The sequence below is a fragment of the Cydia amplana genome, chromosome 4 (genome assembly GCF_948474715.1).
Source record: "Cydia amplana chromosome 4, ilCydAmpl1.1, whole genome shotgun sequence".
Lineage (NCBI taxonomy): Eukaryota > Metazoa > Arthropoda > Insecta > Lepidoptera > Tortricidae > Cydia > Cydia amplana.
This window is the reverse complement of record NC_086072.1, coordinates 17216338-17235072: the sequence shown is the minus strand read 5'-3', so window position 1 is coordinate 17235072 and position 18735 is coordinate 17216338. Positions and strand designations below refer to the sequence as shown.

At 37.1% G+C, this 18735-nt stretch overlaps 1 protein-coding gene across 1 annotated transcript in view; it reads right to left on the bottom strand.

Annotated features, from left to right (window-relative positions):
* The window catches only part of LOC134647324 (tyrosine-protein kinase Dnt), a 62348-nt gene that overhangs the window by 22746 nt on the left and 20867 nt on the right, over positions 1-18735 (bottom strand). The window contains exons 2-4 of the mRNA XM_063501629.1: positions 4241-4368; positions 2521-2627; positions 1293-1423 (exon numbers count right to left, since the gene is read on the bottom strand). Of these exons, the coding sequence (XP_063357699.1) occupies positions 1293-1423; positions 2521-2627; positions 4241-4368 (366 nt within the window). The remainder of the gene's footprint in view (positions 1-1292; positions 1424-2520; positions 2628-4240; positions 4369-18735) is intronic.

The following is an 18735-nucleotide window of genomic DNA, read 5'->3' as shown; positions in this document are numbered from 1 at the left end:
CTTAGTGTATAGGACTTTTTGAAATTGTACGAGTACAATATTTGGAAAGAAAGTTGCAGTAAGCGTGTAAAGATATGTCCACATCACACACATCACATTTTCATTAGCCTTCAGGGATAGGATACAGGTATTTTTTGTATGGGTAAGTACGAAAGCGGTATTTTTTCTTTCTTTGCTAATTATCTCATGTCTAATTGGGCAATCTAGTCGAAGTCGTTTCCTAAACATACAACTGAGTCATACATTTCGAGTATAAAATAATTAAAAAAATATGGTTATCTCGAAGTTTTTGCAAAAAACTGGTTTCGATCCCTAATCGTCTTCTTTTGCATCCAGTGCGTGACATTTTATTGTAATTATGACGCATGCTGCTTAAAATATTTTAGGTCATCCGCTATGACTTTGTGGTATGCGTTTAAGAAAAACCTAAGTCGAACATAGAAGCACACAAGTGTGGACATACCTTAAGCTCTTTAACATGGGGTAGCCATGTTCACTAGGTACCTATTTTGCTTTGCAGCCCACCCTCTATTTTTGTAACTATTCCCAATGTTGCCAAGTTGATTTACTGTTATTATTATGGCCAGGGAAAGTGTAGAACTTTGTAAAATTGTTCCCAGTTTTATATTGGTAGTTGTAAAATAATTTATTGAGTAGGGATTGCAATAAAGTTGCCTGTAAGAGGATCCTTCATTGTTTTATTAGACTATTGAATTACCAATAAGATTTGGCTATTGCCTTCAAGTTTTGCTAATGGCAGAATATTTTTCACTATTTTATGTCCTTAGCTGGTAGGCAAGTTTTAAACTGCTAGGCAATACAACGTGAAACGAAGTGTGTGAATCAACTATCTCTTGTTGTTATTCTGTCCCGTCAGCCAGGCGACAATAGTAGCACAGTTTGTTAGAAGAACTCTGATACATAATCGTGCTTATAACTACACTAAAATACATGTAGGTATTGGTAAATTAAAATGTTTATGCCAAGTTCATAGTAATTAAAATATATCGTTTTTAGGGTACCGTACCTCTAAAGGAAAAAAACGGAACCCTTATAGTATCACTCGTGCGTCTGTCTGCCGGTCTGTGCGACCATTCCCCTCCTTTATCTCCGAAACTACTGAGTCTAAAATTTTGAAAAAAATACACAAAATAGTTCTTTACCTACAGATGACAGGAAAACGTATTAGAAATATCTCGCACTTGGCCGGTTTTTAATTGAGAGCGTAACTTCGATGGGAGCGGCTTTTTGGCGGCGAGTTTGTGTGAGTCTTGAGTAAAAGTGTCACTTACCTTTCAAGCAGATCTTGTTCCTTTTAAACAAAAGCCGTACATCTTTGTGGGCGCGATCTGGAGCCGAGATGTTCAGTTGCATTGTCACCAGGATCTCAGCGCTTCTGCTACCAGTGCAGGGTAAGCGCACTCTGAAACGAATCTATGTATCAATATAACACACGACTGTCGCTGTCAGTAGCCAGTACCATAGAGAAAAAAATACATAGATTGCTCACTCCATACATCAGCTTTAGTACCAAAAAGACTATTAGCATCTAGCATCGAGTAGCGGAACTATCAGTACTGCTACTTGACAATAGATGTAGCACCGACCGGAAAGTCTTATGCTGTTGAGATAAGACTTTCCGGTCGGTGCTACATCTATTGTCAAGTAGCAGTACTGATAGTTCCGCTACTCGATGCTAGATGTAAACACTGAAATTAATAGTCTAACTGATGTATGGAGTGAGCACTCTTGTCTTACTATATTTCTCTATGCCAGACTATACATACTCAGTCGCCGAGGCCGAAACCGGCCTGGACAGGATGATGCTGATGATGATGATAACACTTTAATCAATCAATAAATGTATCAAAACTAGAGTCTGTGCGGAAAGAGTCCGCCCAATACATTCCACGACTCTTCTCTTTCCGAATATGCGATGCCCAAGTAGCGTGTAGTTGGAACATGTAGGCAGCACGAATTATGGGTGGTTTTATATATTTTTGATTATCTTCGGAATGAGAATTCTCAAAAAATATTGTTAATACACTTATTCGATCGTATTGCACAAAATAGAAACTCTTCAGGAAATGGTTACTTTGCACACTTACTTACCTAACGTTATGACAAATACCTACGACATATGCGCGAAACTACTATCTGCCTGAGTTTTTTAATTATTCATTTTATGATTTCCAAATTTACGTTAATTATGTTTTGCTTGGTATACCTACCTATTTGCTACTAGCTAGCAGTACCTTTTTTTGGTCTGTCTAATTTTAATCCTTCAAAAATTACAGAGTCTCGGTACAAAAAGTACTGAGGTTGACTAAAAGTAGACATGACAAATACGAGTACGAACGTTTCCGAGAAAATACGATGGAAAACAATTATGCACTACATCTGTATTAAATTGGCAACGAAAATTATAGAAAGGCTTAGGTAACTCTTCATAAACCTAGACGGAAGTACCATTAAACTCGCCTATAAGCTCACTCTAGCCACATCTTAGGCCGTGTTTACCTGAAAGCTTGCAACTTGGTGGGCACCATCCCCCTCTCGGAGATGTTGACTTGCGGTGGCAGCATCGCGCCTCGGCTCTCGTAGTCTATGTCCATGACGTACGGTAGCTGTAACAAACGATATGTATAACAGGATGTTTACCTAACTACCAACCACATGAATCTAGTATAACTGGATCAGGCATGAGGGCTGGGGGGAAAAGACCGAACGGGATAGTCTTATGTATCTTTCAGTAGCAGCAAAAGCGCTATATTAATGTTTGTCCTTGTCGCAGTCTGACATTTTTTTTATTCCCCAACGTAAATTTGTGTGGATTATCGTGGGCAACAAATAAACTCGACCAATAGTCACACGGAGGCACGCGTATAGCACATCTATAGGATCCTACCATCTATAACCAACCACTATATTGATGTCTGTGAACAAATACATTCCAAAATCAAACTTATTTTCAAAAGTCGCTTACGGTTGCTATGGTGGGCAAAGTGCTCAACAGAAGCTCGTTAGAACATTCCAAAACGAATGCCGTCCTTTTGTTTCGTAAATGGTATAGCATTTACGCCAAATTGGAAGCACGGAGTCGCCTGCCTTTGCATGTATCAGGTCTGTTGTGTGTAAAAAGTTTTACAGTAGTACAGTAGTACAGTAGTACCTAGACGTTTTTACTAAAAACGTTTTTACTAAAAACGTTTTTACTAAAAACGTCTAGGTACTACTGTACCTGTGTGCTATACAACAGTTTATTTTTACTAGAGATAGTCGTTGTTTGTCGTAAGTGGCACTATCACTAGAGGCTCAAGTAAGCAAACCAATACTTAGCAATGAATAGTTTCGTTAGCAGAGTTGGGCAGTATTTTGATTAAATTAAGAGTTGTTGGGTAAAAGTTAGAAGTGCCTATACAATAATCCTTCTTATTTCCTTAAGTAGATTATTATAGATAGTTTATTTATTAGGTAGATTGTTTAGAGAACAAAGTGGTATGTACATATAAACAATCTGCCTCTGTCCACCATACTCTCAATCGAACTGGTTTCCTGCCTAACTATGATGCAACCTGTCGTACACCTGAACGACACCTTGTCTGATATACTTATATCACTCAATATAGTTATAACACTAGAATGCTTTTCAATGTGTAAATTGTGTATACGCAAGATATCTTGATTATCTGGTACCTACGTGCAAAAATGACTGCCTATCAACTTTTGATAGAGATTTGTTCGTGTTTAGTCGATTGTAAATGATTAAATAGTCGATTCAGCGGGCTCAGCACGGTTCCATTTTTATCCACTATCACTAAGCCCGTCACTTTCGCACTTACATACTTGTTAGAACGTGACAGGCATGGTGATAAATGATAAAACTGCGACCGTGCTACTAGGGCAGGTCAATGTGACTAATTCCGTCATAGGGACTATTCCGTCTACTAGCGTTTTCTCGAACAACGAACAAAATTGATAATTTCATCGACAAGGCAGCGATTGCTTTTAGTTTCAGCAATCAAAAACGGATGGTTTTTTTTCGTATATTTCTTGGATTTTCAATCGTAGAAGACGAATATTTCGTGACCAGGCACATAGAATATTTCTAAGCTTCATTAAGATTACTACCGACACCGGATTCTTAAAATCCCTGAAGGTGCTGGTTGATGTTGCGATTATATGCGTACCATTGGTCTCGCTAAAGATACTAATAATAAAAAAAATGCAAGGAACTTACTGGTTTCCTGCCCAAAGACTGCCACATAAACTCCAGATCTGCTATATGCGCAGGCACTGGCACGATGAAGCCTGTCGCGTAGGTGTTTACCACGCCCTCTCGCACGTAGTAAAGTTCTGCGTCGAGACCTGAAACAAAGAAGCCTCGTATTAGTTAAGTAGAAACACTGCCATAAAATAACATAACAAGTACAATGCCTTGTGAAAATGTTAATGGCGTAAGAACTAGACGAAAGAGAACTACTATTATATAATCTGTGATGAAAGTTTTTGTGCCTGAAAGATTGAAGCTAGGAACTTAAAATCATCGCTGGTATACGAATCTTACGAATCCTACACAAATTCAACGACTTATGGAAGAAAATTGAATAAAAGCGTAGAAGGTACTACGTTTTATTCACCTAATAACACCTAACACGACACAAATTTCGGCGCACAATCGTAATTCATTATGCAAACGAATGCACTTTAAAAAAAAACTAAGTTACGTCGAAATGCTCTTCCACTGTTCAATATTTCAAATTGCAGGGAAATCTTATTATTCTAATTCGTACGAACGATTGCACAGGGTGCATCCCTACCGTCCCTAGGGTTGCCACTGCGTCAATTATCCAACTAACACTATTTGCTTTTGAAAAGTGTAGGGATGCCTTGCTGGTCATAATTTTGAACCTTGTGTTTATGGAACTGAGTCTATATTTGTGTGAGTTCGGTTTGGAAGAAATTATGGGTTGCATCGATTGCAGATAAATGTAATTCCAGGGTACTCGATTGGATTATGTTTTTATAAGGCAATTGAAATGTATTGCATCTAAGATCTAACTGTAGAATCATAAATATAGAATGGCACTTTTTTACTGCTTAAAATAATGTAGGTAGGTAGGTACGTATGTCAATTTCAAGTCGCTTGCGGTTATATGCGCGGTAGGATAGTAAATATATCCGTTTTGGCCAGAGTCCCTAAAATACACATTCACACGCAAAGATAGCTGTTATGTCGCCTTTAGGAAAAATCACATACGAACAGCCAAGATCATAAATGTTATTCTCTATCGCGCTTTACTCCATTGGAACAGGGCGTATATTCATGACAGTAGGATACTTACTTCGTTTTTCTTTTCGGAAGTAGCAGACGGGGGTGATTCATCAATTGAGCGAAGTGCCACTTCATATTCGGACAGTTTCAGTCGCTAACGATCGATTGAACGACTGTTGGGGCTCGTATTTCTGAGGTGTTGGATACAAATGATGTAGGCGGTATTGTTTAGGGTTTGATAAATTGAGGTAGAACTTCAAAATTATATTTGATAGTTAAAAACTATTTCTTGATTAGGTACCTACCAAAAATCCTTTTTTTTTTGTCATCCGCGGGTTAAAATAGTGTCTTTCTTATGTTATTTTTGTTATAAATGTAATAACTTGAAATAATTGTAGTTAAAATTGGTGCATCTTTAAATATAGCGACGTTATGTACTGATAGAACCTCCTATAAAACTGGACGGTAAATAAAACGATCAAATCTAACCTTCAACGGCTTCAACCTAATATAAACTTGCTCTAAGACGCCCAAAATCATGTTACAGTTTACCCAAACGCTTTGAAAATACAGATGCTATTATTATAATAATATCGTCCTGTTTAAACCAAGCTTTCAGCATACTAAATACAACTCGCATGTTATTAAAACGCACTAATGACAGTACGGGACCCTGTAGCGATTCCTTTGTATTAATGAGTCAAAGGCGCTAATACCTGTGAACCTAAACAACATACTTTGATCTGTATCACCTGCTACGTAAGACACAAATTCCACTAGCAAATGTTCCTTAATGACAACAGTGTTGCATTTCATAAAGGTGTAAAGCAAAGTAATGTGAAATTAACTATATTTGCGTACAAGAAAGCAACTCGGTGTTGGAATTTGCTAACGAGGGGAAATGATCAAAGACAACGAGATAACAAGTTTTGGTGTTACAAAATAAAGAGAATATTATTTTCGCTGAAAGGATAAACGGAAATGAGATGGCGAGGTGGACGCAATTTGGCAACACAAACTGTTTTGCGACAAGGAATTTTCTAGCGAGGATCAGTGTAAACAATACACAACACACCCAATAACAACAATAACAACATAAACTGGATAAACTGGATCGGATCACTAAATATAAAAGCCGAGCAGAACACTGAACAGCTATCAATCCGGAGGTCGTCTGTCGGAAAAACCGGCACTAACTACCACGGTTCACGAGATACAGCCTGGTGACAGACAGACGGACAGTGGAGTCTTAGTAATAGGGTCCCGTTGTAACCCTAAAAATACTACGCCTAAAAATGGTTCGTAGGTACCAATTAATTTTTAATCGACGAAAAAAACGGAGGAGGTTCTCAAGTCGACGCGTATATTGGAACTGATTCTGACCAGTTACTTAGGTATCCGTAAAGGGAGGTCATGAGGAGAAAGCCTGTTTGTTTGTTTGAAGAAACGTCACTTTTGACAATGACAGCTCCGATCCATATCGTATATAGATCTAATTTTTGAAGTTTATTAAAATTAAAAGGCTGTACCGTATATAGTATGTATAAAATTGAAAATAGGCACATTTGTTAATCAACACCATGAAACCCGAAGTCCGCGTTCCAATTAGCCTTATACCGCGACAAATGGCGAATTACGGTCGAAATCTCCACCCATTTTACAACCTCGGTAAAGGTTCATTAAAGTTAGAAACGGGAGCGCCCTGTGTTTATAGTCTGCGGTCATCTAAAATAACAAGTACCTAATTGATGTTAAATTATAACCGGATGATATTAGTATCTTTTAAGATTGTGATTTGTAGCGTTTTATTTTATTGAGGTCTGCAATAGAGAATTCAGTTATGTTCATTATTTACTTATGTGGTACATAGCACAGAACTAGGTAACATAACAGGATGTACTGTAAGTTTTCGTATTCGAGTGAATGTATAGTACCTACAAGAAATACATGTCAAAGATATTAAAAAACCGGCCAAGTGCGAGTCGGACTCGCGCACGGAGGGTTCCGCACCATCAACAAAAAATAGAGCAAAACAAGCAAAAAAACCGGCCAAGTGCGAGTCGGACTGGCGCACGGAGGGTTCCGCACCATCACAAAAATAAAGCAAAACAAGCAAAAAAAAAACAAGCAAAAAAACGATCACCCATCCAAGTACTGTACTGACCCCGCCCGACGTTGCTTAACTTCGGTCAAAAATCACGTTTGTTGTATGGGAGCCCCACTTAAATCTTTATTTTATTCTGTTTTTAGTATTTGTTGTTATAGCGGCAACAGAAATACATCATCTGTGAAAATTTCAACTGTCTAGCTATCACGGTTCGTGAGATACAGCCTGGTGACAGACGGACGGACGGACGGACGGACAGCGGAGTCTTAGTAATAGGGTCCCGTTTTTACCCTTTGGGTACGGAACCCTAAAAAAATTGTTTTTGTGCACAAGTGTTTTACTGTATTTACAACAATATAACTATACAAATTACAAAGTAAAGAAACGTAAATACTTACCTTATTCTGAATACTTTGACTTTGGAATAGGTACTTAGGCCACTTAGCTTAGCGTTTAGTTTAAATAACTTTAAAGACTTGTTTATGTCTGAAAAGTTTTACAAATTTATTAAGCTCAAAAATATTATTTCGACGTATAAAGTAGTCGGAGACAACTCAAAAAGAAAATGTAACTAACTTTTTCTTTTCATGGTGTCCATGGTTACCGTTGCCTGGGTCACGTTTATTTTGCCTGGGTATACTGTTGCCTGGGTCACAAATTCCGGTATTATGATATTTATGATATTATCCACCCATGAATAGGCAGAATAACAATTATCATTATTTTAAATCAACAATATAGCGCGCGTAAAACTAAAAACTACTTAACGTCCAAAACCGTTGTATGTTACACGTACATTAATATTGTTCTCCGACATCACACCTACAAAAATCTCGCGTGTTTCCACGACTTAAGGAGGCAAGGAGACAATAAATAGCGTGTTATCACCGTTTTAATAAATGTGCCGGAGTTTAGACTGTAAATAAGCGGCGTGAGGTAATAAAGGCTTTATCTGAGGTCCCGGGGCGACAAAAATTCGAGGAGTTTTTGTGGTTCGTACATTAACTGGCAATGGTGATTGTAATGGATTGGTGTTTTATGAAGTAGGCAATGTACATGCAAATTTTTGGGCGTCTATATTGATGTATACCGTTATACCGAGCTTTGTACATGAGTATAGTTACCTGCAATAATATGTTACACAACGAAGGCCGAAAAATTATCTGAGACGATCCTGTTTGTAGAGTCATAAGAGCGTGTCACATATTTTGGCGGCCTTCAAAGAGTAACATATAATTGCAGGTGACTGTACATGATATGGACTTTGGTAATACATACTACGAGTAACTAGACGTTTTGAAGACAACATTGTCCTCGTAGTCCGGAAGTAACTTTGACAAAAGTCGAGTTCAACATATTCTATCTGCGCGAGTTTTTGAACCACTTGCACTAATTTAACTGGTCTTGTTTATATAAGTGTAAAATCATTAAACCAAAATAAAATTTTAGTTTATAATATAACTAGCGACCCGCCCCGGCTTCGCACGGGTTAACAAAAATATACATAAACCTTCCTCTTGAATCAACCCATCTATTAAAAAAAACCGCATCAAAATCCGTTGCGTAGTTTTAAAGACCTAAGCATACATAGGGACATGCAGACAGCGGGAAGCGACTTTGTTTTATACTACTTATGTAGTGATTATATTATTCGTTTAATATTAGTAATAGGAGTTATTGTTATAGAATACCTACCTATTGATTTGCATAACTTAACATTAAGCAATTTATGAAAAATTGTAAGTCTATCCTAAACTTTGTGCCATTCAGAACTATCCACATAAAAAAGTTCAAATATGCTTATTCCGAAAACTTTTCCAGGGCTCGTAATTCCAAAATGTACAAGTCAAAGTACACTCGACTGAAATTTATTCCGCCTTTTCGAAGTTCTGTTATCACCGCAATAAATTTGAGTTTGTTCCTTATTTTGCGAGCGGAATTTTCGCATATTTTCCCATCCCGCTCTGTTTTTGAATGTAATTGAAAGTGACTTACGAGTGCTTTTCTGGCTTATTATTTATTAGTTCGAGATTCCGTTCTTAATAAATATTTGATTTGTTCTCGTTATGGCCGATGGAAAATTTAAACTGTTTTTCGTCGATTCAAAATGGGCTTGATATTTGATGAAATGCATACGGCGTGGCCCGGTGGCCGAGTGGTATAGGCATCTGCCGAGAATCTGCCATTTGAAATAGATACTAATTATTTCCAAACGACGATTTAGCACTGATTTTTCTTTCGTTTTATTTAATATTCCACGCGCCTCTAAATATAAAGCCTACAAAGAATGCCTGTGGCGTAAAAAGCTTGCCACCCTAAAACTCTACTGAGAAAAAAAAGAGACAGTTTCATCGACAATCGGCCTCGTTAAAATTTATGTTTTTAATTATCGTCTTCCCGAAAAAGCTCCTTTGATAAGTTCTCGTCATTACGCCCTAATTGACCTACCAAACGTTTCGTAGAAAAACTCGTTTTCGCTTTGTACAATTAATAAAAAAAAACCGGCCAAGTGCGAGTCGGACTCGCGTTCCAAGGGTTCCGTACATTAAGTCCGACTCACGCTTGACTGCACATTTCTAATAGGTTTTCCTGTCATCTATAGGTAAAGAGCTATTTTGTGTATTTTTTTCAAAATTTTAGACCCAGTAGTTTGTGAGATAAAGGGGGGAAGGGTAATTTTTTTGGCTATTACCTTAAATAATTTCTAACTTAAGCATTTATTTTAAAATTATAAAAAAAAAAAATTATGATTCTAAAAACGAGCTCTCGCATTTGATATATAACACTATTTAGTTTGAAAAACTTTATTTTTTAACTTTCTCATTTACCTCCCAAAAGTGGCCCCCATGTTTAAAATTCATTTGTTCACGTTACATCTCCATCTTTGGATTACTAATCTACATGTGTGTACCAAATTTCAACTTAATTGGTCCAGTAGTTTCCGACGAAATAGGCTGTGACAGACGGACAGACGGACGGATAGATAGACGCACGAGTGATCCTATAAGGGTTCCGTTTTTTTCCTTTTGAGGTACGGATCCCTAAAAACGGACCAAGTACGTGTCTGACTACGAAATAGATGGCTCCGCAGCCTCCGTATGTTTATTTAATACCGTAAAAGTATTAAACTTTGCTCTGTAACATAACTTTGCCCACCGCGTCACAGTTCAGTTAAATCGAAATAACTGAAAAGTAGTTATTAATTAACCTAATAACCGCCAGCAATTTTTGATCGAGCATGCTCGTGTCGCCACCGACAGCAATTGTACCACGCAGAGTAAGGTTGGCATAGTTACGGGAGTTATAAATCTGATGTAAAAACCAAATCAGATCTTTGTCTTATTTATCAGACTGTGGCGAAATGAGCTGGATATGTAATGTCTTATATATCAGACTCTGGCGGTTAAAGGGTTAAAGAAAGTTACAGCAAGAGTGAAGGAGATAGTAATAATGACCCATAGCATTAGGCAACCTTTAGGTACGGAACCCTAAAAAAGTTTAAAGCGCAATTATTGTAGTTAATTGTAACGCTAAGATCTATAAAGGCTACCAGAATTTATAATATTTCTGTTTGAAATGTTAATAATCTGGCGTTGTGTTTTCCGTGAAAAGCTTTTCTGCTATTTATAAATCTAATTATTAGCTACAAAAAGCCGAAAAATCGAGGTACGGTCAAAAGTGCTGTTTCACAAGTCAATTTAATACTCACTGTGACATATTATTATATAGCGACATGAAAAATATATAGGTAGCAAATTTTATAAATACAACTCCCAATACCTGGGTAAATATATTCTATTCTATATTATAAGTATCTAATTACCTATACTCTCTACGGTTAATAATCATTGCCGATGCCCTTAAGGGCCCTATCACACTGGCGATCTGCGAGCGAGAGAGATCGCTACGCGCTTGCCTCGCTTTCAAATCACTCGCAAATCGCCAGTGTGATAGGGCCCCAAGGGTTTCCTGCGATCGAATTTCGTGTTCGCATTATTAATAATTTGGTCAGAAGCCTGTCAACTGTGATAGGTGTTAATATTCCAATAATGATTTAAGGAATTTATATGTCTGCATTGGCGTGACTCATCGCCCGAAAATTACACCGAACGCAATACAACTTTCTACCCGATATATTGCAGACTTAAGGTTGAAAGAGAAAAGATTTTCTCTAGAATGACTCACTAAATTAATACCTTATAAGAAGAAAATAATCATAAGTACACTTAAATCATAGCAACTGTATTTTTCTTAAATATTAATTTAATATAGATAAGGATTTTTTAAATCCACAGGGCGTAATCCTGAAAAAGTCTTGAAAATAAAGAGAAGGAAGAAAATAAAATATCATGACAAGATATAAATTAAAATTTAATTGTCAAGTAGAACATACTTACTTAGATATGTATGTATGCTTGTTTGGTACGTTTTTATTTGGTCATCATTGAATTATATATTGGTTTAGTACCTATAGGCTTTAGTATTAGTATAAAATATGCGTGCCAACCATAGAGAAAAAAATACATAGATTGCTCACTCCATACATCAGTTTTTGTACCAAAAAGGGTATTAATTTCAGTGTCTACATCTATTGTTAAGTAGCAGTACTGATAGTTCCGCTACTCGACGCTAGTATTTTTGGTACCAAAACTGATGTATGGAGTGAGCACTCTTGTCTTACTATATTTTTCTATGGTGCCAACAAGAAAATAATTCTTCACATAATTTTAACATTAGATAATCCAACTAATATACAGGCTAATAAGTTATAAACTGACTTAACCCGTTCAACGCCCCATAACACGTCCTCATTCATATTCAGGCAGCTGATGCTATCGCGTCTCCACCTGTAAGTGACGTGTGTCAGGACGCGGAGGGACAATAATTTGACTCATTTGCATGTCTTGAGCATTTCACTGTCACAATGTGGAATATTGTGACGTTTCGTAGGTGGCGTGTAACATATGTCTAAATATAGACCTATGATTTGAGGCCGGATTAAACCTATTTATATTTTTGAATGTAACTCTTACTGTCTCCTCCAATATATTGTTTACGTCTGCTGTGACTGAGCATTTACTGGAGTCAGGACCAAACCACTGGATTGAGCTGCATAATGCTGTCCACGGATCGTCATTTCTACAGTAGGAAAGTACGGGAAGCCATTGAAATCAAAAATCATAGTAATTTCAATCGGGACGAGGGTTTCAAGATCTCATCCACATGGAATCCAGTCATTAAATGTAGGCATAAACGAATATCGACAGTCGATAAATAGAATATCGTTAGTGTTGTGTGTCGACAGAGTGACATCCCTAGTGCGCAAAACGTTCAAGCTGATAAACAAGACCAAGTGCGGGTAGTTCGAAAAACTCGCGCGGTTAGAAGATGCTGATGTCAACTTAAGCCAGTCTTCTCCGAGACCACGGGGCCGTCCTCGAAACGTCGGAGGTAAATCTTAAAACTTAGATACTTGATTAAGTCCCGTTGTACAATTTAATAATGTCCAGTACCTAATGTTCGCATTCACGCTCGGTATGCTGATAGAAAACTATTCCTGCCCATCTCCAAGCATTTTTAATACCTCAAATAAGTACCTAAGCGTTTTTCTTTCGTAAATAATGTTCCATCCGATACTTAAGCTACAACTCTTCTTCTTCTTCTTCTTCTTTCCCCTAGACCGGTAGTCCCATTTACTTGGGGTCGGCCCTCCTCGTCCGCATCCTCCACTGAGCACGATTCCGTGCGGCGTTGGTGTCGATTTGAGCTTCTTTGAGGTCTCTCTCGACCGTCGTCAGCCAGGTGGAGGGCATTCCCACATTTTAAAATACCACCACAAACCGCCAACCACTTTAAAACCGCTTAAAATTAGACATTTCCTTAAGACCGTTTTTGCTCGGTCACAAGATTTGACTAATGGTATTCTTGTCGAGCGCACGCCTCCGTTCCCACGACGACAAAAGAGTGTGTACTGTTTCATACAACGCTCTATGTTTGTAAAACTGTATAACCACATAAGACATTTTCTTGGAAGTTATGAGTTCTACGACAAAAGTAATTTCTACGCTTGGTACTATAAGGTCTTAAGTAGCTTAAGTGATAAGGCAGATAAGTCGTTTTGCATTTAAGTATTGATTTCAATGTGGTCATATTACATGCTTTACAAATGCAGGATGACTTCAAATTTTACTGAAACTGAAATCGAATGCATGGAGTTGTTTAGTCATGGTTATTTAATTAAGTTTGAAACGGGAATGCTTTTGGGATGATTGTTTGATGGGTAACAAAATAACAATTAAAGCCTTGTATATATTTATGAATATGTCTATATATATGCAAATCTAAAATGATGTTAGCCGCGCTAAAGATAACACACACGTTTAATTTTCCCCTACTCCTTGGGAACTATCTCACGTGCACTCCCAACCTTCCTTTAGTACGTCCACATGTCACTCACAAGCTCTAATATTCGCGAAAGCAATTGTAACTGACATCACAATGCAGTTTTGCTGAAGACCTTTTATTACACAAATTGAGATTTATGAAGAGAGACATGTTGTGACCACATGTTAATCGCTTTAAGTGCTTGATATTGGAGCATGCAAATGTGGATTACTCATGGTTATTAGTTTCGATGACATCACAGGGACTTGTAAAGTGTCTTTTTAGCGTTCCGTAGCCAAATGGCAAAAAACGGAACCCTTATGGATTCGTCATGTCTGTTTGTCTGTCCGTCTGTCTGTTCGTCCGTATGTCACAGCCACTTTTTGCCGAAACTATAAGAACTATACTGTTGAAACTTGGTAAGCAGATGTATTCTGCGAACCGCATCAAAGATAGAAAAAAAAACATTAAATTTTGGGGGTTGCCCATACTTATAACTGAAACTCAAATTTTTTTTTTCATCGAACCCATACGTGTGGGGTATCTATGGATAGGTCTTCATAAATGATATTGAGGTTTCTAATATATTTCTTTTCTAAACTGAATAGTTTGCGCGAGAGACACTTCCAAAGTGTGTCCCCCCCCTGTAACTTCTAAAATAAGAGAATGATAAAACTAAAAAAAATATATGATGTACATTACCATGCAAACTTCCACCGAAAATTGGTTTGAACGAGATCTAGTAAGTAGTTTCTTTAATACGTCATAAATCCCCTAAATACGGAACCCTTCATGGGCGAGTCCGACTCGCACTTGGCCGCTTTTTTATAGTGCTTCATAGGTACCAACAGATAGACAATACAGGGTGGCCCATTTAGATCGGTCAGTATGGGAAAGTCTGAAACTATAAGACATACGAAGATCTATTCTTATGAACCATGTCATCGATTTTAATAACAAGAAGAACTGCATTCATACATTTAAAAAAAAACCTATTCTCAGCTCGAGAATCGAACCCGGACGTTTTGAAAAATAAAACTAAAACTATTTCTATTTAGATATCGATTGTGTAGGTTTTAAGCAGTAAATTTTACTATGAAACATGATGTCTAAAATACATTGTTTTCATATTCTTTAATTTATTTTAGTAAGTGTTCGAAATGGCCACCCGCTTTTTATTATTTTGAGTACAGGTTTTTTTTAAATGTATGATTGCAGTTTTTCTTGTTATTAAAATCGATGACATGGTTCCTAAGAACAGATCTTCGTATGTATTATAGTTTCAAACTTTCCCATACTGACCGATCTAAAATGGGCCACCCTGTATAGTGTGATGGTATAAAATGTAAGTAAAGGTACAGTATTAAAAACTAAAAATCTATATCTAAAGCGGGGCATAGTGCCAAAGATACTGGCAGCATTTCCTCGCTGAATCGCAACGCTTATTTTCGCTTGACCAAGGAAGCTGCCAGCTCTTTTGTCCCCAGTGACATCAACCAGCCGTTTGGCCAAGTCCGCAGACAAGCTCGGGGTAGGGGGTGTCACTTAACTCTGCAGGTTACTGTAGGTACCTATATGTAGGTAGTACTATCTATTTATTACACATATGGCTTTAAATATAATTTCAGGACTGGACCATTGGAGATACTGGATTGAATATCTAAACTACTGCTAATATTAGAGGGTTAGTTCTAATGTTAGGTTTCAGTTTACGTGACTTAGAAATGCCTGTAGCTTATGTACCTAGACAGCTGCCGCTTAGTAAGATTGAACATAGGTATTTAAATAATGAACACGGAGACGCTTCCTATCATTAGCTACATAAGGATTTTAAGGATATTTGTTATTGACATATATCTATGTTGATAAATTTGGCACAGCAAATACGGGGCCCTCATAACCAACACAATAGATGCATCTTTAAGAGCTCTGGGAATCTTACCACCAGGAACACAACCTTAAATTGGAGTTTAGCGCGAGTTGTTAATCACTGTCCGTTTTGTGACGATATTTTAAGCATTAAATTTCATTAAAAACTTGGTTTTGGTGTTCACTTCATAAACTATAAGCGATATTACAATGTAAAAAAGGCAAAATGTTGATTCTCATTAATATTTCATGCTTAATTGTCGTCACAAAACTGACAGCGATTAACTTTTTTAACACGCTTTTATTAGGTCGACCTGTACGGATATGATGGTCGTTCTTGTCTACGTGACAGCGTGATAAAACGGTGTCCGTCACTTTCTTTCCCACGGTGTTAAACAGTGACAGTTATTTTATCACGTGGATAAAGATGGATAAAGCTATCCATAATAGGCTGGCTGTATGTAAGTAACATGTACCTAATGGAATCTTGCAAGTTAAATTTGATCCACTTCCCGGTTTCCGATTGAGCTGAAATTTGGCATACACATGTAAGTCGGGTGACAATGCAATATTATGGTACCATCGAGCTGATCTGATGATGGAGACAGGAGGTGGCCATAGGAACTCGACCTGTATGTAACTAAATTGTAATGAAATCTTGCAAGTTAAATTTGATCCACTTCCCGGTTTCCGATTGAGCTGAGATTTTGCATGCACATGTAAGTCGGGTGACAATGCAATATTATGGTACTATCGAGCTGATCTGATGATGGAGACAGGAGGTGGCCATAGGAACTCTGTGATGAAACAACGCAACCTAATTGTGTTAGGGATTTTTAGAATTGTCTCGATGAGTATTAGTTGTCTGTCGTAAGAAAAGTACAGTCAGCGATAAAAGCGTGTACCAAAAATTAATTTTTTGCCAAAAACTTATTTAACTACTCACGCTATCTGGGTAGGTATATTATTTTCTGAAAATTCCCACATACATATTCCCACGTAACAGTGCTATTCTGGCACTATTAAAGTATATTTTGACTTTAAAAAACAACAACAATAATAACAATAGGTACCTATCAATCAACTAGAAACACATTAAGTCCAAATAAAACCAAAACAACGAATGAATGGAGAACACATCTGCAAAGCGGAAGGCAATAAAGCTCGATAAAGTATTATTTTCCGACATTATACCCACTTGTTGCCGGCAAAGTATTCCCGGCCCGTCACGTATGCGACCTTGCGGGAAATTACCGAATATCTCCATTACAAGTTTATTTATTGGGGGATAAATTGTAACTTTTGTGAGCCTTTGTTAATTAGAGCGAGATAGGGCTAATTTCTTAGACTAAAATTTATGTTTCGTAATTATTAAATGCAGGAAAATGCAAGCATGATGATGATGGTAACAATGATAAACCAGCATTTCGCTGCGTACTGCTGGGATGGGAGCGAGCTCGTTGCGTGCTCGCGGCGATATCGTTGCGCGCTCGCGGCGAGATCATTGCGTGCTCGCGGCGAACTCGTTGCTCGCTTTCAACTCTCTCGCAAATAGCCAGTGTGCCAGGGACTTAAAATAAGTCACTCGACATTAATATGTATTTTTTACTATAATAAAATAGTTAACTGGCAAAAATATATTTACTTAATATCATATAACTTAAATTGCACTAACTTCGCGTATCTAACTTGAAACAAATTGTATTCAAAAACCAATATTTCATCTCGACTTGCTTCTATAACTTTTTGGCTCAAGCATTTGGCACCATTAGGGGAAACTGGGGAGGGTTGATCACCCCTTTTGTTTTTAGCATACATTTTCTTAACTATTTGTAGTATTGAAAAACTTTATACACCATACGACTCAGAATTTATCTCTTCATTAATAGTTTGAATTAGAACAGATTTGTGCAATAAATTAGATCATTATTTAATGAAAACCCATACTGTTGACTTTTACCATGTGTCCCCTATGTAAGGGAGACTTGTTTACCCCTGGTCGGGAGCCTTGATCCTAGGGGGATCAAGTGACCCTGGTTCTTGGGACACATGGTAAACATATTTTTACCATGTCTCCCCATACCAGATTCTCATTGATTATATAACTCGGATCGCTATTAGCAATGCATCTATAATTTGTAAAATACACAGCAAACATATATATATTGCATCTTCCATGCTTTGAAGTTGTATTTCCGGTAATCAGATGTCTAAGCCGAAGGGATCAAGTCTTCCAGATTTGGGGACACTTGGTAAAAAGATTTTAAGTAGGAATGTCATATTTCGAGGGTAGTATCTACTAATGTAATGTATGTAAGTGTTTATTCACTTTATCTACAGAAAATTAATATATGAAGATATCAAACACATATTAATCCATAATCTTATACTTTTAAAAAACAATGTAATCGTATTATCCATAAAACAACATAAAATAGGGAATCAATTTTTGTACAAAAAAAAAAAACAAAAATCTAAGTTATTAACATACAATTTCTTGTAACAAGCTCATTTTTTTAAAGTTCTTATGAAGGTATTTTTAGCGTCAGATACCTACAGCAATTTTATTTTTTTTACCCATCACTGGTCGTTATTGTTTACTATAATAAATAAGTTTAGAAATGTACTGCTCACGTTTCGAGGACGGTGTTTGAGCTGCATAATCCTAAAATCCTTTCTATGGACCGTCGGTTCATAAGGTCGGAAAGCCATTGAAATAGCATTTCATCCATAAAAACAAATATCGCCGGTTGAAAACCAAATATCGTTATAAGTGTTTTTTGTCGACCGAGTAACATCCCCTGTGTGTAAAACGTTTAACTTGATAACCACTCACATGATTCCGATTTTAACAAAAGGTGCCCTGAACTGCTCTGCCATTTCGCAGATACGACGGCACAGTGTCATGATATTTTCAAAAATCGATAACTTTACTTCTGCTAAAGCATTTGCAACGATTCTTTTGGTTTTTTAATGATAAAGAAACAAAGAATTTATTTTACTACTATAGCATTGTGCTGTTATAATAAAAATAATTATTAAAAATTCACAAAGTTGACCCAATGAAATAATGTCCGCGTTATAGTAGAAAACTATTTTT